This window comes from Nycticebus coucang, chromosome X, assembly GCF_027406575.1.
Source record: "Nycticebus coucang isolate mNycCou1 chromosome X, mNycCou1.pri, whole genome shotgun sequence".
Taxonomy (NCBI): Eukaryota; Metazoa; Chordata; class Mammalia; order Primates; family Lorisidae; genus Nycticebus; species Nycticebus coucang.
Genome location: NC_069804.1, coordinates 165,515,727 through 165,539,300, shown reverse-complemented (window position 1 = coordinate 165,539,300; position 23,574 = coordinate 165,515,727). Strand labels below are relative to the sequence as shown.

The 23,574-nt window shown below is 39.7% G+C and overlaps 1 protein-coding gene across 1 annotated transcript in view; it reads right to left on the bottom strand.

The window, feature by feature from the left end:
* The window catches only part of ADGRG4 (adhesion G protein-coupled receptor G4), a 139,871-nt gene extending 118,738 nt beyond the window's left edge, over positions 1 to 21,133 (bottom strand). The window contains exon 1 of the mRNA XM_053579107.1: positions 21,064 to 21,133. Coding sequence (XP_053435082.1) covers positions 21,064 to 21,133 — 70 coding nt within the window. The remainder of the gene's footprint in view (positions 1 to 21,063) is intronic.
* Positions 21,134 to 23,574: the final 2,441 nt, after the last annotated feature.

Genomic DNA, 23,574 nt, shown 5'->3' with positions numbered 1-23,574 from the left:
ATCCTTACTCATATAATCAAAAGAGAACTACTTCCACCCACCTAACTGCCTTATTATATTCATGGGGCAACAGCAATTTGTTTCTCCATTGCTTTTTCCTGAGCCAAATTACCTGATTTATTCTGTCTCTGGAGACCGCTTCTTGCTGGAAGGCTCTGACAAAGGTCTGAAAGGTGACCAGCTGGACAACCCTGAAGCTCTGGGGCTTCTGTATGTACTCAGGAGTGGAAGAGATGGTACTGTCCTGAATGCATCTGGATGTCTTCCTTCCATTCCCTCACTAACAGAGTGGCAGTGGCTTTAAGGCTCTCTAGATGGCCCTGGACCCAGTTGCCATTGGCTCTACAGTCAAATCTCCTGGGTTAAAAATCCCAGCTCTAACACTGATCAGTTGTGTCACTTTGAACAAGTAGCTTAACCTTCTGGTGCCTCAACATTTGTGTCACTAAAATGGGGATTCAGAGCCACAGTGTTGTATGTCTGTCCAACTCTAATGAGAGCTCTACCATTCACATTAGTGTCTGCCAGATAAAAGCCCCTACCTTAGGAGATTATTTGGAGATTAAGTGACATGATGTATGCAAAGCCCTGTTAAACACTGCTGAAGTAAACATCCATTGGTACGGTCTTTTGGTGGGCAATTTCCCAGTATCTGTGAAAATTAAAATTGTGTATGCCCTTCGACTCATAGAAAGCTGCTGATGAATGGTGATATTATCACCACTACAAACTTCACACCCCCAGGCCACTAGGAAAATATCTGAGGATTGTCTACCATCAACCTAGTCCAGTCCCAGTACAGCCCCAGCCAAACCAAAAAGAGTTTTATGGCAGAATGGTATAGTAAACTCTCCACAAATTAGAGTTGTAATGTTGGGACCACCATTCTACAAACGGTGAGAGGCAGAACAACACATTGCAGAGTCTGCCAGGAAGTAACTACTTCCCTGCTTCTGGGAGATGCCCCCAAACGAAAGGTGACCAGCTGGATGTCTGGAAGCTTCCAGACATCCTCCAGCCATACGGTAAACTTTCCCTCCATTCCTCTACCAAACATCCTCCAGAAGCAAATAAGCACACACATAACCCTGCCCACACTCATGCTCACACACACACACCTGTCCACACGCACATCCATGTGTGGGAACTCATACTATCCACTTGCTAGTTCTGAACTGCCCATTGGTGGATTAATAAATGCTTATTTCTGTCCCTGGTTTATGTGATTATATTATCTTATCATCTTTCATGTGGCTAATAAATCAAGAGTTAATCCCACAAAATGATAATTGCTATGAAACTGGTCTCAATTGTTGTTCATTAACTTTGCTTTTCTGTTCAACCCTCCAAAATGACGTCAAATACAACAGTTAAGGCCTGGTTTTATGGTTAGCATAAATCTCCAGGGCTTGCTTGTCCCTTAAAACAGACTGTATCATAATCTCTATAGTTCTACAAGGGCCTCACCTCTCTGCAGTCTACCAATTTAAAACCAGCAGCCAGAGGACAGGAAAGAGCAATTTACAAAAGCAGAAATATAAAAGCCAGTAACATAAAAAGATGCCACCTCACTATTTTTAAGCACAAATTAAAACAACAATGAGATGCCATTTTGCCCACTAGATTTCAGAAGACAAAAACCCCAGCATTGGCAAGCCTTGGGGAAATGAGTCATACTTATACGCTGCTGGTGAGAGTGCCAATTAAATAGTATTTTTAAAAAGGAAATTTGCCAGTATCTATGATAATTTTAATTGTATGTATACTTTTGACACAGAAAGCCCATTTCTATCAATTTATTCCACACAAATATATATATACACACACACAAAGATGTGAGTACAAGGATATTTATTGCAGCATGGTTTATAAGCAAGAACAGTAGAAAAACCTGCATGTGGGGAATTTAGCCAGGACAGAAACAAATTCCCGCAAAGTTGTTCTGTTCTGCTCTGTCAGTAACATCAATCAGGGGCGGGGCTGTAACTGAGTGAACACCCCCCAGCCTCCATCAAGCACCAAGGTTGTCAGGCCTCACTTCCCCCTGCTAGATGGAGGCAGAGTGCAGCGGCCTGGCTGAGCAGAAATAGATTTCCTGTGATTCAGGCAGGTGCAAATCCCTGGAGTATCTGTTCACTACAGGCAACTGGGTCAAAGCCCTGCGGGACTATCAGTGACTGGGTGTGACAGAGGTGAAAGGTGGGGAAGGAGGCATCAGCCTTCCCAGACTGATCTACTTGCTGGGTGGGTCCTCCTGACTCCACGGAGCACTAGAGCAAGCCATATCTGAGTAGTCACCAGACCCCTGTGATCCAGTTGCCAGACACCTTTTAAACTCTCCCACCTGAGACAGGTGCTGACTGAGATAATTGATTTGAACCTTTTGAACTGAGCCAATCGCCCAAGGACTATTCAGGTGGTGCCCTGGGTGTGTGGTTGTAGGAAGGTTTGATTTTCCTTTTCCAATTGTTGCCTGTGGGGGGCGGGGTGACATAATTGCTGGTATTTCTCCACAGCTGAAACTTCAACCCAGAGTAACTGTTTCACTAGGGCCAAACAGAGACCAGCTGAAAACAAGACAGAACCACTTAGACCCACCACACCAGGTACCCAGTTTCTCAGGCCATAGCACTGTATGGGTCCTCGACAAAGCTCCGGGAGAAAAATCAAACAGTGTAAAACAATCATGGGGCGGAATCAGCGGAAAAACTCTGGTAACATGAAAACCCAGAATAGATCAACCCCCCCAAGGAAAGAAATGGCAGATGTAACTGAAGATCCCATTCATAAACAGCTGGCCGAGATGTCAGAAATCGAATTCAGAATTTGGATTGTAAATAAGATTAATAAAATGGAGAAAAATTTGGAATTAGAAATTCGAGCAGCAATTCAAAAGTCAGAATTAGAAATTCGAGATGAAATTCAAAAGTTGTCTCAAGAATTTAATGAATTTAAAGACAAGATCACCAAAGATTTTGATGCACTGATGCAAGAATTTGCAGCCCTCAAAGATCTGAAAAATACAGTATAATCCCTCAGTAACAGAGTGGAGCAAGCAGAAGAAAGGAATTCTGACATTGAAGACAAAGCCTTTGAACGCTCCCAAACTCTAAAAGAGGAAGAGAAATGGAGAGCAAAAACGGATCATTGTCTCAGAGAGCTCTGGGATAATTCGAAGAAGGTTAATATCCGCCTCACTGGAATCCCTGAAAGTGATGAAGCTGCCTTGCAAGGCACAGAGGCTATTCTCCATGAAATTATGAAAGAGAATTTTCCAGATATGCCAAGTGATTCTGAAATTCAGATAGCAGACAGTTTCAGAACCCCAGAATGACTAAATCCCAATAAGGCATCCCCCAGGCAGATCATAATTAACTTCACTAAAGTTAATGTGAAGGAGAAAATTCTGAAAGCAGCCATTACCTACAAAGGGAAGAATATTAGAATGATTGCAAATCTCTCTGCTGAAATTTTTCAAGCCAGAACAGGGTGGTCATCGACTTTTAATCTCCTAAAGCAAAATAACTTTCAACCCCGGATCCTGTATCCAGCTAAACTGAGTTTCGTTTATGATGAAAAAATTAAATACTTTAATGACATTCATATGTTGAAGAAATTTCCCATAACCAAACCAGCTCTTCAGCATATTCTCAGACCTATCCTCCATAATGACCAGCCCAATCCTCTACCACGAAAGTAAACTCACTCAGAAACTTTTGATCAAACTCCAACTTCCACAGTGGCAAAAGGATTAAAAATGTCCACTGGACTTTCAAAAAACTCAACACCCAAAATTTTACCAGACTTATCAATATTCTCCATTAATGTGAACGGCTTAAACTGTCCTCTAAAGAGGCACAGGTTAGCTGGCTGGATACAAAAACTCAAGCCAGATATTTGCTGTATACAAGAGTCACATCTTACCTTAAAAGACAAATATAGACTCAGGGTGAAAGGATGGTCGTCCATATTTCAGGCAAATGGTAATCAGAAAAAAGCAGGTATTGCAATTCTACTTGCAGATACAATAAGCTTTAAACCAACAAAAGTAAGGAAGGACAAGAATGGTCACTTCATATTTGTTAAGGGTAATAATCAATATGATGAGATTTCAATTATTAATATCTATGCATCCAACCAGAACACACCTCAATTTATAACAGACATGAGCAACTTGATTTCCTCCAGCTCCATGATAGTCAGAGATTTCAACACTCCTTTGGAAGTGTGGATCGATCCTCCGATAAGAAGCTGAGCAAAGAAACTTTAGATTTAAACCTAACCATCCAACATTTTGATTTGCAGACATCTACAGAACATTTCCTCCCAACAAAACGGACTACACATACTTCTCATCAGCCCACGGAACATACTTCAAAATCGATCACATCTTAGGTCACAAGTTTAACCTCAGTAAATTTAAAGGAACAGAAATTATTCCTTGCATCTTCTCGGACCACCACGGAATAAAAGTTGAACTCAGTAACAACAGGAATCTGTATACTCATACAAAAACATGGAAGTTAAATAACGTTATGCTGAATGATAGCTGGGTCAGAGATGAGATTAAGAAGGAAATTGCCAAATTTTTGAAACAAAACAACAATGAAGACACGAATTATCAGAACCTCTGGGATACTGCAAAGGCAGTCCTAAGAGGGAAATTTATAGCACTGCAAGCCTTCCTCAAGAGAACGGAAAGAGAGGAAGTTAACAACTTAATGGGACATCTCAAGCAACTGGAAAAGGAAGAACATTCCAATCCCAAATCCAGTAGAAGAAAAGAAATAATCAAAATTAGAGCAGAATTAAATGAAATTGAAAACAAAAGAATTGCACAACAGATCAATAAATCAAAAAGTTGGTTTTATGAAAAGGTCAATAAAATAGATAAACCTTTGGTTAACCTAACCAGGAAAAAAAGAGTAAATCTCTAATCTCATCAATCAGAAACGACAAAGACGAAACAACAACAGACTCCTCAGAAATTCAAAAAATCCTTAATGAATATTACAAGAAACTTTATTCTAAGAAATATGAAAATCTGAAGGAAATTGACCAATACTTAGAATCACGTCACCTTCCAAGACTTAGCCAGAATCAAGTGGGAATGTTGAACAGGCCCATATCAAGTTCGGAAATAGCATCAACCATACAAAACCTCCCTAAAAAGAAAAGCCCAGGACCAGATGGTTTCACGTCAGAATTCTACTAAACCTTTAAAGAGGAATTAGTACCTATGTTACTCAACCTGTTCCAAAAGGTAGAAAAAGAAGGAAGACTACCCAACACGTTCTATGAATCAAACATCACCCTGATCCCCAAACCAGGAAAAGACCCAACAAGAAAAGAAAATGATAGACCAATATCACAAATGAATATAGATGCAAAAATATTCAACAAGATCCTAACAAACAGAATCCAGCAACACATCAAACAAATTATACATCATGACCAAGTTGGTTTTATCCCAGGGTCTCAAGCTGGTTCAATATTCGTAAATCTATAAGTATAATTCAGCACATAAACAAATTAAAAAACAAAGACCATATGATTCTCTCAATCAATGCAGAAAAAGCTTTTGATAATATCCAGCATCCCTTCATGATCAGAACACTTAAGAAAATTGGTATAGAAGGGACATTTCTTAAACTGACAGAGGCCATCTACAGCAAACCCACAGCCAATAGCCTATTGAATGGAGTTAAATTGAAATCATTTCCACTCAGATCAGGAACCAGACAAGGCTGCCCACTGTCTCCATTGCTCTTCAACATTGTAACGGAAGTTTTAGTCACCACAATTAGGAAAGAAAAGGTGATCAAGGGTATCCACATAGGGTTAGAAGAGATCAAACTTTTGCTCTTCGCAGATGATATGATTGTATATCTGGAAAATACCAGGGATTCTACTACAAAACTCGTAGAAGTGATAAAGGAATACAGCAGCATCTCAGGTTACAAAATCAACATTCATAAATCGGTATCCTATATATGTACCAACAATAGTCAAGCTGAAAAAACAGTCAAGGACTCTATTCCATTCACAGTAGTGCCAAAGAAGATGAAACACTTGGGAGTTTATCTAATGAAGGACGTGAAAGATCTCTATAAAGAAAACTATGAAACTCTAAGAAAAGAAATAGCTGCAAATGTTAACAAATGGAAAAACATACCATGCTCATGGCTGGGAAGAATCAACATTGTTAAAATGTCCATACTACCCAAAGCAATACACAATTTTAATGCAATCCCTATTAAAGCTCCATTGTCATACTTTAAAGATCTTGAAAAAATAATACTTTGTTTTATATGGAATCAGAAAAAACCTTGAATAGCCAATACATTACTCAGAAATAAAAACAAAGCAGGAGGAATCACACTACCAGACCTCAGACTATACTATAAATCGATAGTGATCAAAACAGCATGGTACTGGCACAAAAACAGAGAAGTAGATGTCTGGAACAGAATAGAGAACCAAGAGATGAATCCAGCCAATTACCGTTATTTGATCTTTGACAAGCCAATTAAAAACATTCAGTGGGGAAAAGATTCCCTATTTAACAAATGGTGCTGGGTGAACTGGCTGGCAACCTGTAGAAGACTGAAAGTGGACCCACACCTTTCACCATTAACTAAGATAGACTCTCACTGGATTAAATATTTAAACTTAAGACATGAAATTATAAAAATAGTAGAAGAGAGTGCAGGGAAAACCCTTGAAGAAATCGGTCTGGGCGAGTATTTTATGAGGAGGACCCCCCGGGCAATTGAAGCAACTTCAAAAATACATTACTGGGACCTGATCAAACTAAAAAGCTTCTGCACAACCAAGAACACAGTAAGTAAAGCAAGCAAACAGCCCTCCGAATGGGAGAAGATATTTGCAGGTTCTGTCTCTGACAAAGGTTTAATAACCAGAATCCACAGAAAACTCAAACGTATAAGCAAGAAAAGAACAAGTGATCCCATCGCAGGCTGGGCAAGGGACTTGAAGAGAAACTTCTCTGAAGAGGACAGGTGCACAGCTTACAGACATATGAAAAAATGCTCATCATCTTTAATCATCAGAGAAATGCAAATCAAAACTACTTTGAGATATCATCTAATTTCAGTAAGATTAGCCCATACCACAAAATCCCAAGACCAGAGATGTTGGCGTGGATGTGGAGAAAAGGGAACACTTCTACACCGCTGGTGGGAATGCAAATTAATACATTCCTTTTGGAAAGATGTTTGGAGAACACTTAGAGTTCTAAAAATAGACCTGCCATTCAATCCTATAATGCCTCTACTAGGCATATACCCAGAAGACTAAAAATCACATGATAACAAAGATATTTGTACCAGAATGTTTATTGCATCCCAATTCATATTTTCTAAGTCATGGAAAAAGCCCAAGTGCCCATCGTTCCACGAATGGATTAATAAATTGTGGTATATGTACACCATGGAATATTATGCAGCCTTAAAGAAAGGTGGAGACTTTACCTCTTTCATGTTTACATGGATGGAGCTGGAACATGTTTTTCTTAGTAAAGTATCTCAAGAATGGAAGAAAAAGTACCCAATGTACTCAGCCCTACTATGAAACTAATTTATGGCTTTCACATGAAAGCTATAACCCAGTTATAACCTAAGAATAGGAGAAAGGGAGGGGAGGGAAGGGGGAGGGGAGCGGAGGGAGGGTGATTGGTGGGATTACACCTGCAGTGCATCTTAAAAGGATATATGTGAAACTTAGTAAATGTGGAATGTAAATGTCTTAACACAATAACTAAGAAAATGCCAGGAAGGCTATGTTAACCAGTGTGATGAAAATGTGTCAAACAGTCTATAAAACCAGTGTATGGTGCGCCACGATCGCATTAATGTACACAGCTATGATTTAATAATAAAAAAATTAAATTTAAAAAAAAAAGAAAAACCTGCATGTATAACAATAAGTGACTAATTAGGAAAATTGCTACCTCTATACAATGAAATGTTAAAATAAACAAGGTAGGCCTATAGTGTCATAGATAAACTTTCAAGACTTAATATTATGTGGAATGGGAGTTACATACATGAAGGTATAGTATTTTCCTACTAAAAAATAAAAGAAGATGTGTGGTAGCGTAAATACAGAAAAATTTTGGAAGAACACACATTCGACAGTTATGAATGATCACCTTTAGCTGTGAGATTTAGGGGGATTTTTTTTGAGATTTGTGGGGATTTTTACTTTCATGCTACTTATTTCCATAACATTTGCATGTTTTATTTTTTGTTTGTTTGTTTTTGTTGGGACAGACTTCTACCCTATACCCTAAGCAGAGTGCAGTGGCATTGTTACTCACTGCAACCTCAGACTCGGGCTGGGGGCATCCCACTGCCTCAGCCTCCTGAAGCCACTGGGATTACCGGTGCTCACAGCATTGCCCAGCTGGGTTTTTCTTTTCTTTCTTTGTTTTGTTTTGTTTTTTGTTTTTTTGAGACAGAGTCTTAAGCTGTCACCCTGGTAGAGTGATATGGTGTCATCAGAACTCACAGCAACCTCCAACTCTTGGGCTCACAGCAACCTACAAGTCTTGGACTCAAGTGATCCTCTTGCCTCAGTTTTTCTATTTTGAGTAGAAAAGGGGTCTTGCTCTGGCTCAGGCTGGTCTCCAACTCTTGAGCTCAAGCAATCCACCTGCCTCAACCTCCCAGAGTGCTAGGATTACAGGCGTGAGCCACTGCACCCAGCCAGTTTTTCATTTTTTTCATGTCTCACTCTCACTCAGACAAGTCTTGAACTCCTGAACTCAAGCAATCCTCCCACCTCAGCCTCCCACAGTGCTGGGATTACAGGTGTGAGCCACCATGCTCAGCAATATGTGCATGTTTTAAATAATCATATATTACTATAATCAGAAAAATAAGGATAGGTGGATAAATAGGTAGACAACTTATGGCCTTACTGAGATTCTGCAGACAGGTAAACTCTTCTTAAAAAGGAGCAGGAGTGCAGTGGAGTCTGAAAGGCCAAATCTGAGTCCCAGTTTTGCCTCTTACTGGTTATATCTACATGGCGATGAATGCAGGTGAAAGCTCTCAGGACAGTGTCAGGTATGTAGTGAGCACTATATAAATGTTAAATGAATAACTCATCACTTCTTTGTGCCTCATTCTTCCATGGTAAGGTGGGAATAATTACCTACCTCGCAGGTATACTATAAAAGATAATGCGATAATAAACATGCTTAGGTTATGTATGAGAGTATGTGTATAGATGGTGAAGTTCCCATGTAAATGGCAGCTGCGATGTTTGCCAGTGTCACTATTAGAAGCCTCTTTCTTCCTCCACGACCTCTTTTACACCCTCACATAGGCAAGCACACCTTCCCAGAGCCCTACTGCAGCCTCTGGACCTCCAGCAGGGCTCTGAGGAGGCTGGGCTGTGACAAGATGGAGAGGGGCTCTGCACTTCCGTCTGGCTAGGCAGATACCGTTCTCTGCTGGGCCTCTCTAGGGCTGGCTTCACAGGCCACTTGTGTCCTTGCATATGATTTTGCTATCCATTGCAGATGTCTGCTTGGATGCTGCCATCTGTTCCCTGGCAATTTTCAAGTCCAAATTGCCTGATTGCTCCCCTGAAGCGTGTTCTCTCTTGTGTCTCTTCATCTCTACGCCTTGTTTTCTTTTATTTTAAATTACATTTATTGTTTTCCTTAGTTTTTTTTAAAGTGCTTTTTTCCATTATAAAAGTGATACTGTACATATTTTTTAAAGAAAAAGGCTAAGTATTTGAAAGTAAGAGGATCAAAATAAAATTAGCCAGAGAGTCCTGCTACCCAAAAATAAATACCTCTAACATTTCCTCTGACTTTCTTTCTCTGCGCAGGCTCCGTTTGTTTCTATGAGGCAGAGATCATATTGTATGGAAAATTTGGTCCCCTGATTTTTTCCCTTAACATTATAACATAAGTGTTTTCCATGTCCAGAAAAGCTCATCATAAATGTTATTTAAATGGCTATGTTACTGCTCCAGGAGTGCCAAGCACCATTTTATTTGTACTGGAAAGTTTCACATAAAAGAAAATTTACCGTTTTAACCATTTTAAAGTGTGCAATTCTGTGGCATTTAGCATATTCACAATAGTGTGCAACCATCACCATTATCTATTTCCAGAATATTTTCATCACCCTAAAAGGAAACCTTATACCCATTAAGCAGTCATTTTCCACTTGCCTCTCCCCCAAGACCCTGGTAATCTGCTTTCTGTCTCTGGATTTGCATATTCTGCACATTTCATGTAAACAGAATCAGATAATATATGGCCTTTTTCGTTGTTGCTGTTTTGTTTTTTTTTTTTTTTTGAGACATAGAGTCTCACTATGTCACCCTTGGTAGAGTGCTGTGGCATCACAGCTCACAGCAACCTCAAACTCTTGGGCTTAAGCTATTCTCTTGCCTCAACTTCCCAAGTCCCAGCCTGTCGCTGGGACTATAGGTGTCCGCCACAATGCTCAGCTATTTTTTTGTTGTTGTTGTCATTGTCGCTTAGCAGGCCCAGGCCAGGTTCAAACACACCAGCTCCAGTGCATGTGGCTGGCACCCTAACCACTGAGCTATGGGCGCTGAGCCAATATATGGCCTTTTGTGTCTGGCTTCTTTAGTTTAGCATAATGTCCATGCATGTTGCACCATGTATCAGTACTTCATTTCTTTCCATGGCTGAATAATATTCCATCATATGGATATACCATATTTTGTTTATTGATTCATGGGCCAATGGGCATTTGGATTATTTCTACCTTTTGGCCATTAGGAATAGTGCTGGTATGAATGTTCATGAGATTTATTTTGTTTGATCACATGTTTTCTTTTCTTTTGGGTCTATATGTAAGAGCAAAATTACTATGGCATATAATAATTCTATGTTTAACTTATTGAGTAACAGCCAAACTGTTCTCCACATTGGTCACACAAATTTACATTTCTACCAGCAATGTATGAAGATTCCAATTTATCTACATCTTCACCAACACTTGCTCTTTTCCACTTACTTCTTATTTTTATAGCCATCCTAAAGATTGTGGAGTGGTATCTTGTGGTTTTGATTTGCATTTCCCTAATGACTAATGACACTGAGCATTTTTTCATATATTTATTGGCCATTTGCACAGCTTCTCTGTAGGAATATCTATTATTCAAGTTCTTTGCCCATTTGTAATTGGGTTGTTTGTCTTTTTTGTTGTTGAGTTGTAAGCATTCTTTATATATTCTGGATACTAAAACCTTAACAGATATATGACCTGTAAATATTTTCTTCTATTCTGTATTGTCTTTTCACTTTCTTCATAATGCCTTTTGATGCCCAAACATTTTTTATTTTAATGAAATAATTTATCTGCTTTGTCTTTTATTATTTGTGCTTTGGTGTCATTTCTAAGAATCTATTGCCAAATCTAAGGTCATGAAAATTTCCCCTAATGCTTTCCTCTAAAAGATTTATAGATGATCATACTAATGTACACAGCTATGGTTTAATAAAAAAAAAAAAAGATTTATAGTTTTAGTTCTTACACTTAAGTCTTTTGTCCCCTTTGAGTTAATTTTCATATATGGCATGAGATGGCAGGGTATAACTTTCTTGGCACATAGTAGGTCTTTTAGTACTAAATAAATGATTGTGCCCTTTGTTAGGACACTGAGTTGGGGGCTGATAGGTGGGCAGGTGGAGGGCTGTCCCCTGCACAAACATATCAGAGATGTGGATGAATCATCTGGCATACAATGAGAAGTTCTGAACTGTGAACTGAACTTGCGTCCTGCCTTCTGTTTTAGGAGACTTTTGGCAAAAGATCAGTAAGGAGTTCTCTCTCCCTATAGCAATCATTTTAAAAGTCAACAAATGAAAAATTTAGAACTCTAAGAGACAGACAAGCTGAATGTATTTTTTTCTTCTTGAAGTCCCTTTATTTTCTACTGAAAATAGCACTAAACAATCACCTGGCATGTTCTGTACTGGTTTTCTGCCTTTTCTTGGCAAAGTTTCCCCTTAAAATATTAAAGTGTTTCAAAGGTCGGGGGACTAAGATTCCAGGTGCACTGTCCTTCAGCATCTCAGGAGGAGTGGACAAATGAGGTTCTCCCATGATTCAGACACCATGGGCATGATCTGGTCATTGTTTCTCCCCCAGGAGGTTACATGTTTTGCTCTTTTTAATCCTGGCACAGCATCAGTGTCTGTGTTATTAGTTTGCTCAGACTGCCATAACAACACACCATAAACTGAATGACTTACAGAAATTTATCATCTCAGTCTTGGAGGCTGGAAGTCTAGGGTCAAAGTGTTGGTAGGGTTGGTTTCTTTTGAGGACGGTGAGGAAGAAATCTGCTCCATTCTTCTCTCCTAGTTTGGAGGAGTTTTCTGTTCTATAAGCCCATGACCCCAGTAGCTGCCTTCATCTTTGGTCTATAAGCCCATGACTCCAATATCTGCCTTCATCTTTGTATGGTGTTCCTGTGTACATGTCTATGTCCAAATTTCCCCTTTTTATAAAGGTATCATTTATATTGGACTAGGTGTCCACATTACTCTAGTATGACCTTTGTACCTTGTCTTAAGTAATTACATTTGCAATGACCCTATTTCCAAATAAAATCATATTCTGAGGTCAGGTGCAGTGGCTCATGTCTGTAATCCTAGCACTCTGGGAGGCCGAGATGGGTGGATTGCCTGAGCTCACAGGTTCGAGACCAGCCTGAGCCAGAGAGAGACCTTGTCTCTAAAAATAGCTGGGCGTAGGGTACATATGAAACTTACTAAATGTAGAATATAAATGCCTTAACACAATAACTAAGAAAATGCCAGGAAGGCTATGTTAACAAGTGTGATGAAAATATTTCAAATTATATATAAAACTAGTGCATGGTACCCCATGATTGCACTAATGTACACAGCTATGATTTAATTAAAAAGAAATAAATAGCCGGGTGTTGTGGCGGGTGCCTGTAGTCCCAGCTACTTAGGAGTTTGAGACAAGAGAATTGCTTGAGCCCAAGAGTTTGAGGTTGCTGTGAGCTGTGATGCCATAGCACTCTACTGGGGGCAACAAAGTGAGACTCTGTCTCACAAAAAAAAAAGAAATAAAAGAAAAAAGATCATGTTCTGAGGTACTGAAGGTTAGGACTTTAACATATTAATTTTGGGAAGACACAGTTAAACTCCTAATACTGTGTAAGCCTCCCCACCCCCAACCTACCTGGAAATACCTATCAGAGGAGGGAGACGAGGCAGAGAAGATTTAGGGAAAACTGCTCACAAGAAGGATTAGCTGTGTTTGTTTGTACTTTAGAGAATCAGGCCACTCTATGGGTAAGCACTCTGCCAAGGGCACTCCATGACTGCATCAACTGGGAAATGTAACCACCCACTCATTTACATATTATATGAAGCCTTTACCTAAGCAAGTGTTTGCCAGGCTCTTAGTATCACAAATCCTTGCAAACCAATGTTCTAGAGCACTGAAAAGCTTTGTAGACTATGTGCTGATCTAGCAGACCACCCACAACTGTCTAAGTAGATAGCATAGATAGGTGCCTGATAATGGGAACTCCATTACCCACATAACTATGGCCATAATATGAACAACCACAAAGAGCCACAGTCACTGCCTACACTTCCCTCTGCTCTTGTTAGTAACCAGGATAATCCTAGAATAAACCAGATCTACCATATATAGACACATACAATCCTGAGCTTCATTTCTGCTACCAGTCACAGAATTATTACCCAGCACATCCCTCCTCCAATACCTGAGCTGATGCTCACATGTATGGCAAGAATTCCTTTCAGAACAGGAGCCAGAGAAATTACCCTCACATAGGTAATGTGATTGTTCCTTCAAATCTTAGATTCAAGGCCCCTGTTTCACCCAACAAAATGATGTCCTTATTCATAAAGCCAGAAACCCCTTGAAAATTTCATTTACTCAGTGATGCTGATCATTGAGCGCTGACCATGTGTCAATGTTAGAGTAAGTATGACACAAAAGGTCCCTGGCCTTGCCATGTACATTCCAGAGAAAGAAGCAGTAAATAAACAAGTAAAGAAAAAATTACAAATTAAAAATGTGCTCTGAAAGAAATTAACATGCTGATGAGCTAGGTAATGGCAAAAGCAGGGATGAGGGGAGTGGGGATGTCTACAGTATGTAGGATGGTTAAGAAAAGCCTCTCTAAAAAAAAAAAAAAACAGAAGGCCTCTCTGAAGAAGAATCCTTTTAGTTTAGTCCTAAGAGATGGATAAGAGCCATGGTTATGAAAATTTGGAATAAGAGTATAGTATTGGGTATATGGGTAATACTATCATGTGCAAAAAACTTTTGGTGGAACCACACCTGACATATGCAAGGAATAGCAAGAAGCATCTGTGTCTAGAGCGGAAGAAGAGAGAGTAAATATGATAGAAAATAAAGCCCAAGAGGCAGTGGGAGACCAGGTCATGTAGTGCTTTTTAGGTCTTATTAAACACCTTGAATTGTATCCTAATTGTGATGAAAAATTATTGGCAAGTGTTTACTAAAAGAGTGGCATGATCTAACTTGATATATGAAAGGATCGTTCTGGATACTGTGTTGAAAGTAGACTGGAGCAGAGCAAGAAGACAAGTGGGAAGACCAGTTAAGAGGCTTTTTAAAAGTCATCTGAGAGAAGAAGATGGTGGCATGGACCACAGTGGAGGCAGAGGAAATGATAAGAAGGAGAAGGAGGAGAGTGAAGAGAAGGAGGAGAAGGAAGTGAGAAAAGAAAACAAAAGAGAGAAGAGAAGAGATCCAATTAAGTGTGGTATGAACTAGAATCAATGGATTATATCTGGAAGGTGAGAGAAAGAGAATAATGCAACATGGCCACTAGGCTTGGATAATGTTGTGTACAGAGAAACCATTTCCAGAAGAAAGACTGTAGATTATTATTTGGCAGTTAAATTACTAGGCCCTCTACCTCCTTACCAAGGTCTGTATGTTGTGATTCTAACAGCTCCCCTACTCCTTAGAATGCTAGACTAACTCAAAAGCATCCAGGTAGGTTGGGCATGGTGGCTCAAGCCTGTAATCCCAGCACTCTAGGAGGCCAACTCAGGTGGATTGGCTGAGCTCACAGGTTCAAGACCAACCTGAGCAAGAGCAAGACCCTGTCTCTAAAAATAGCTAGGTGTTGTGGCAGGCTCCTGTAGTCCCAGGTACTCCAGAGGCTGAAGCAAGAAAATTGCTTGAGCCCAAGAGTTTGGGATTGCTATGAGCTATGAAGCCAGGGTACTCTACCAAGGGTGACAAAGGGAGACTCTGTCTCAAAACAAACAAAAAAAAAAGTATCTAGGTAATAAAAATTCAAGCCAGGGATCTTAGAACCCCATCCATATCTGGGAAGTGAGCAACATGAAAAAATAGCCCTTCAGACCTACTCTTCAGCCATGCAATGCCCCATCAATATTTTCATTGTTGAAAGGAAAATTCTACAACTTACTAGCCTGAGGCAGAGTACAAGGTTGATCATCCATCTAAGTGGCATGCTCAGTCACTCAACAGGCTATCACATGAGCCTTTTTCATCTGTCCTATGTTGGCTACAAAAGTACCATGGCTATGCTGACTCTAAGAAATATATGTCTGAAAAAATAAAAAGAAAAATATATATATACATCAAAGCTCTTCATCTGAAAGGTGTCTGTGTAGGTATAATTTTCTAGCCAAAATCTCTAAGTATTGTGAGACAAAATATCTGAAAGGTATGATTTTCTAGGCCAGAATCTCTGAGTATTGTGAGATAAAATGTCTTTTCTTGTCTATGAAAGAATGCTTAACATCATCAGTCATAGGGAAATGCAAATCAAAACCACATTGAGGTATCATTTCATATTCACTAGGATGGCTATAATAAAAAAGACAGATAATAAGTGGTGGCAAGGATATGGATGAACTGGGACACGCAAACACTGCTGCTGGGATTAAAATGATGCAGCCTCTTTGGCTGTGAAAATGAGATCTGAGAGCTCCTTAAAATGTTAATTGTAAAGTTACATACGACTCAACAATTCTACTCCTAGGTATACTCACAAGAAGAATGAAAGCATATGTCGGGGTGGTGCCTGAGGCTCAGTGAGTGAGGCGATGGCCCCATATACCTAGGGTGGCAGGTTCAAACCCGGCCCCAGCCAAACTGCAACAAAAAATAGCTGGGCGTTGTGGTGGGTATCTGTGGTCCCAGCTACTTGGGAGGCTGAGGCAAGAGAATCGCCTAAGCCCAAGAGCTGGAGGTTGCTGTGAGCTGTGACGCCACGGCACTCTACTGAGGGTGACAAAGTGAGACTTTGTCTCAAAAAAAAAAAAAGAAAGAAAAAGAAAAAAGAAATGAAAAGCATATGTCCCTGCAAAAACTTGTACTGAAATGTTCATAACAACTAAAACGTCCATCGACTAATGGAATGGGAAAATACGAGGCATATGGATACAAATGCATATTGTTTAGTAATAAAAAGAAATGAACTGTTAATAATATGCTACACATGGATGAACCTTGAAAACATTATCTTAAGTGAAAGAAGCCAGATACAAAAAGCTATGCATTGTATGATTCTATTTATATGAAATGTCCAGAATAAGGCAAATCTACAGAGATAGAAAGCAGATTAGTGCTTGCCAAATGCTGGAGTGTTGAGGAAGGAATGAAGAGTATAGGGTTTCTTTTAGGGGTGATGAAAATATTTGGAATTAGATAAACCATACTAAAATCCATTGAATTGCACACTTTAAATGGGTGAATTTTATGGTATGTAAGTTATATTTCAATAAAGCTGTTTAAAGTAAATGTCTTTTCACAAAGGACCAGCCCCCACAACCTTGTAGAACAGCTTTATCCAATAAAACTTTCTGTGATGATGGAAACGTTCTTTATCTACACTGCCAAATATGGCAGCAACTAGCCACCTATAATTATTGAGCACTTAAGCCATGGGTTGTGTTACTGAGAACCGAATTTTGTTTTTTGAGACAGGGTCTCACTTTGTCACCCTTGGTAGAGTGCTGTAGCATCATAGTTCACAGCCATCTCAAACTCTTGAGCTCAAGTGATCCTCTTGCCTTGGCCTCCTGAGTAACTGTGACTACAGGCACCTGCCACAATGCCTGGTTATTTTTAGAAATGGGGTCTCACTCTTGCTCAGGTTGATCTCGAACTCCTGAGCTCAAGCAATACACCAGCCTCAGCCTCCCAGAGTGCTGGGATTATAGGCATCAGCCATCATGCCCAGCCTGAAAACTGGATATTTAATTTAATTTAATTTAATTTAAACTTAGCCATATGTTGCAAGTAATTACCATATTGGACAGCTTAACTCTTGAGTTCATACCAAAACTTAGAATTTCAACTCAAAGTTTATCCTCCATTTTTCCTTTCACACCAAATGAGTTTCTCAAGAAAAGACAAAGATTTTCCTGAACCCTGGCTACACAAACACCTTTCAGATGAAGAGCTTCTTTACCTCTACACTCCTACTGCTTCCTGACTGACACTGACCTAGTTGGTCTCTGCAGCATAAGGACAGATTTTCTGATGTGGCTCTGCTGCCCGCCTGTCTCAAAAGGATTCTGGCCAGGTTGTCTCTGCACATGTGAGAACTCAAGAAAGTTCAGTCCAACTCAGATTGACTATCCAATATAGGATCAAATGGTACTCACTGTAGAGCAATGGTTCTCAACCTTCCGAATGCCGCGACCCTTTAATACAGTTCCTCATGTTGTGGTGACCCCCAACCATAAAAGTATTTTCATTGCTACTTCATAAATGTAATTTTGCTACTGTTATGAATCACAATGTAAATATCTGATATGCAGGATGTATTTAGGCGACCCCTGTGAAAGGGTCATTCGACCCCCAAAGAGGTCACAATCCACAGGTTGAGAACCACTGGACTGGCTTATTAATGTTGAATACATTGGATACTTGCTTTTCCATTCTTGTGATACTTTTACAGGGGTCACCTAAGACCATCCTGAATATCAGATATTTACATTATGATTCATAACAGTAGCAAAATTACCATTATGAAGTAGCAACAAAAATAATTTTACGGTTGAGGGTCACCACAACATGAGGAACTGTATTAAAGGGTCATGGCATTAGGAAGGTTAAGAACCACTGCTGTAGAGGCTGGCTGCCTTCGGCACCCTATGATCATATGTCACAGTCACAAAACTCCAGCCTCCCACCTCCAGAATGTTCCAGAACACGTTACACTCTTTCAACTCAGCAAGCCTGTCCTACTCCACTTGGCATGTGAGGGGTGTGTGAGTGTGTGTGTGTGAGTGTGTGTGTGTGTGTGTGTGTGAGTGTGTGTTATGGGGGAGACTTTGGGACAAGTACTCTAGCTCTATTTCTTTAACCCAATCCTACCCACCTATTTATCATGCAGTTAAAAGAAGAAGCATGTCATGGACTAAATGTTTAAAGACCTACACTCACCCCCAATCCCCGTGTTAAATTCATAACCCCCAATGTTATTGTGGAGGTGGAGCCTTTGGGAGGTAATTAGGTTTAGATGAGGTCATGAGGGTGGAGCCCCATGATAGGATCAGTACCCTTATAGAAGAAAAAGAAAACAGAGTCTTTCTCTCAGCCATGTGAGGATTCAAGGAGAAAGTAGCTATCTGCAAGCTAGGAAGAGAGCCCTCACCAGGAAGAGAATCATCTTGCATCTTGCTCTTGTACTCACAGCCTCTAGAACTATGATAAATATCTGTTGTTTAAGCCACTCAGTCTTTTCTGTTTGATAATCTGAGTAGAGTAAGACAGAACACTAGGAAACCAAGTCCTACTTGTAGCTTAAGTCCTAGGCCCTCTTCTCTCATTTATTCTTTATTCCTTACCTCCCATCCATTCTGCATCCATGCAGGTCCTGACCTCAGTCTTCACCCCTTCTTTCTGACCCTGCTTGTACACCTTTAGACTTTATTACAGATTTGGTTTCTTTTTCTTGACCCTTGATATTCTTCTTTGGACATAGTTTTGCTCTGCACTCTGTCTCCATATAGCTAGAGCATCTCTGAGTCACCCTTGGCGTGATCTGGCCTTAATCTCTCCCCCACAATGACCCTCACAGTTGAAAATCCAATGATTCATCTGGTGTCTGAAGGAGACTAAACTTTAGTTATACTACGGTTTCAAGAGCAGTCTTTTTTTCCGGGGAAAAAAAGTCATGAATTTCTCTCCAATCAAAGAACAATTATACCTAATTGTTTGATAACCTAAAACATCATTGCTGTGACTCATTAATTTGAGACTTAAACAGTCTGGAAAACGTTGTGACTGCTTTAAAATGCCCTCTGTGGGTTTAAAATATCCACGTCTAGGCTGGGTGCAGTGGCCAATGCCTGTAATCATAGTACTCTGGGAGGGCCAGGTGGGAGGAATTCCTTGAGCTCCTGAGCTTGAGACCAGCCTGAGAAAGAGCAAGACCCGTTCTCAAAAAAAAAAAAACAAAATAGCTGCGTGTTGTGGTGGGCACCTGTAGTATCAGCTACCTGGGAGGCTAAGGCAGGAGGATCACTAGAGCCCAGGAGTCTGAGGTTACTGTGAGTTAGGCTGACACCAGGGCACTCTAGCCTGGGCAACAGAGTGAGATTCCATCTCAAAAAAATTAAAAAATATAAAATAAATAAAAACTGCACATGTTTCATAAATTTCACTAGCCGATGACATTCCTCACAAAACCCATGTAAACTTTTCAATACCACGCACTCTTCCACTTTTTATTCCATGACTACACTAGACTCCTATATCACTCTATTCCTAGTCCCACAGCCCTTCACAAAAACCCGCTAGAGTTTGTGGCGTGTAAACCACCATCATTCAGGTGTTCAAAGTTTTATAGTTTGAAATTGCACTAAATTATTAAATCAGTACATATGTACTGAGTGTCCGACCTAGGTGCTAAGACCTGTGTTTGGATGCTTTATATTAAAAAAAAAAAAATGGAGGAAAAAAAGAATTCCTTGCCTTTGAGGAAACAAGCAGAGAAAAGATAAATCAACATCTTAGCAGGTAGGCAAGGCCAGGTGACAGAGTTGCCACTGTGTCCCATAGGCCCCATTTCAACCTTTTATTATAAGAAATGTGGTTTCCTGTCAGGCCCTGCATGCATCAAGAAGCCAGTCAGTATTCATTGTTGATGGTGATGATGATTTGGTATTTTTCCAGAAGATTAGCTCTCAAATCTAAGGACTGCTCAAATTAAACTCCAAGTCAACTTCATTAGGAATTGTCACTCACTAGCATTTATCACCTTTTTTTAGCTAAAGACTAATGTGCTGAATGAGCAAAGCTATCAACTGAATTTATTTAATATGGACAAGATTGCAGTTTTCCAAGACCATCTCTCCTGAAGTTCCCAAATGATCAGCTACTTCAGTGAATGGTTTTATCTATTCACTGCAAAATAGAAACAAAAACTCTATCTCCATTCCTGTCACAGAGGCAAGGTCTGGGCCCTTTTAGAACATATGCTGTTTGTCATTGTGAATCAGTTACCAGCTGTTGGCACACCTCAGTTTCTCTGCTTGTGTTCTTACATCATTGCTATATACATGTAATAGAGACAGAAAGACATTACAGTGCTCCAGGGAGCTTTAAATAAAGCATTATGATTGAGAAGAAACAGTGCAAAAGAAAACCCAAATCTTCTGTTAAGTGTGTGTTAGCCTCCTAATGGCATTTCAGAGTTGCATTAAGAAATGTCAAAGGTGATCATAGCAATGTACACAGCTATGATTTAATAAAAAAGAAAAAAAAGAAATGTCAAAGGCAGTAGTTTAAGGTACTGCCTGCTGGAGGCCACTTCCCCATCAGTCTTGCATAATACTGAATGAACGGATTCATTTACTAAAGCTCCAACTTGTCCTACAGCCATATTGCCCAAAAAGAGGCCATGGAGGGACAGCCCAGCAAATCTCCACTGGTAGTATTTTTCAAATGGTTGATTTCAGTAACCTACTGTATATGAGACATTAGAAGAGATAGTAAGAGTACATTGTCTTACCTGAGAGAAAGATAAAACTTGACAGGAGGATCAATCCATAAAGCCTCTGAAATATGATGTGTTCTTTCATTGTCTAAATCTGTGTTCAAAAAGTCAGAAATATACCCAGCTAAGATTCAGAACCAACAATTTCTTTTTTTTTTTTTTTAAGGTCTTTATTGGTGAAGGGGGGATGTTGCAGGACAACACCAAGGAGGAGTGAGGAAAGAAAGAGAGAGGGGGGAGAAAAGAGAGAGAGAGGAAAGTGGAGGAGAGACAGAGACCGATAGAGACAGAGAGAGAGAGGAGAACCAACAATTTCTAAGTGTATATTAACACACTTCTTCACATCCCACCTAAGGTTTTTTCCTATTGCTTAAAGCCATGGCAGCCAACCCCAACATAGGCACTTACCTGAGTTACCCAGCCCAGCTGAAACCCCACTGATTGATTTGTCTGTCAATAAATTGTATTGATTCCCTGCTATGTGAAGACACTGTGTTACCCACTGGGAATACAGTGCTGGGAAGACAAGACAGATATCCACCTTCGTGGGACAAAGTTAGACCAATAGAGAAGATAGACAATAAATGCATAATTACAAAAGGTGATGCATTCAACCCTAATACATACAAACTCAGCCCAACTACTTGCAGTTTTAATGATTCTAAACTTTTTGAAGGAACATTATGCAAGAAGACTTTACTGACAAAGTAACTCATCAAGCTAGTTCTATTTTTAAAGCAGATCAATTTAGAGAAACCTGACCACCATTTCATTACATTCACCCAGATTCTCTCCATTAATTGTAACTAAAGCTTCTTATTTGGAAAACACTGAGGACCGCTCCTTCTCTCCAAATAAAAATGGTGTTAACATGGCAAATCCTGCAGAAAGATATTACAGAAACCTGGCAGTAGGGTGCTGATGGGCATTTTCTGACTTTAAATAAAACCTACTTGTGAATAATTTACTACTGATTTAAACATTCCCTTTCCTATAGGATAATGCAAAGTATTGTATTTCTTTCCACTTCTAAGTGGGATTTGGACTGAATAGACTCACTTTCCATTTAAAGTAACAGAAGCCAATCAGAAAATCAAATGAATCTTGGGCTTGCTATGAGCACCAGCCATTAATCAGGCTCTTCATATTTACCAAGTGTTCCACTGCCATTCTCATTAGAATAATAAGGGAATTTGTATGACTTGGATGGATTTTCTAAACTATCAGCTTAGAAGTAAGGGGGTGTCTAAATTTTTTATGACTTACAAGATGGAATGTAGCTTAAATTTATAGTGCAATAAGAGGACTAGACTGCAAATCAGTCACCTGCTGTGAGACCATACATATTTCCATTCCTTAATTTCCCTGGGCCTCAGTTTCCTTATCTGTAAAAGTAGAGATAATAATCTGCCTATTTCCCACAGCTGCTCTAGAAGAGGATCAAATGAGATGATATTCGAAGGCAATTTTCAAAGTATAAAGTGGATATGATGGATATTATCACTATCTATAAAATGGAATTTTCAACAGTGAACAATCCAATTTATATTTTCTTCCATTTCCTCTAAACTTTTATAACAATTCCAAGGTATGTTTCAAAAGCTTACCTGGCACCCAGTAAATAAGTCATAGGACATTCACACTAAAGACTACTACACAGCCCTTAAAAGGAATGAGGCAAGTCTATATGTCAGGCTTTAAAAAGTGGGTTGGGAAATGGCTCAGCGCTGATAGCTCAGTGGTTAGGGCTCCAGCCACATACACCGAGGCTGGCGGGTTCGAACATGGCCCCAGCCAGCTAAATAACAATGACAATCACAACAAAAAAATAGCCGGGTATTATGGTGGGTGCCTGTAGTCCCAGCTACTTGGGAGGCTAAGGCAAAAGAATTGCTTAAGCCCAAGAGTTTGAGGTTGCTGTGAGCTGTGACACCATGGCACTCTACCAAGGGCAACATAGTGAAACTGTGTCTCAAAAGAAAGAAAGGAAGGAAAGAAAAGGGAAGGGAAGGGCAGGGAAGGGAAGGAAAGGAAAAAAGAAAAGGAAGGAAGGAAGGAAGGAAGGAAGGAAGGAAGGAAGGAAGGAAGGAAGGAAGGAAGGAAGGAAGGAAGGAAGGAAAGAAAGAAAGAAAGAAAGAAAGAAAGAAAGAAAGAAAGAAAGAAAGAAAGAAAGAAAGAAAGAAAGAAAGAAAGAAAGAAAGAAAGAAAGAAAGAAAGAAAGAAAGATTGGGAAAGGAGACTGGGGCTAGAGGACTTTTCCTTTATATACTATACTTTTATATACTGATTAATTATTTTTCAATGATAATACATTACTTGTATAATTCTCAAAATTGAAGGAAAGGAGAGAAAGAGGAAGGGAGAGAAAACAGAAAGGGAAAAAAAGAGATAGATAGGAAGGAAAATGGGAATTAATTAGGTTTCCTTCATCCCCCCTACTATTCTATGCTGTTTGATTATTTCTACAATGAGCACACATTACTTTTGTAATTTGGGGGGGGGGAATTGAAAGAATGAATTGAAGGA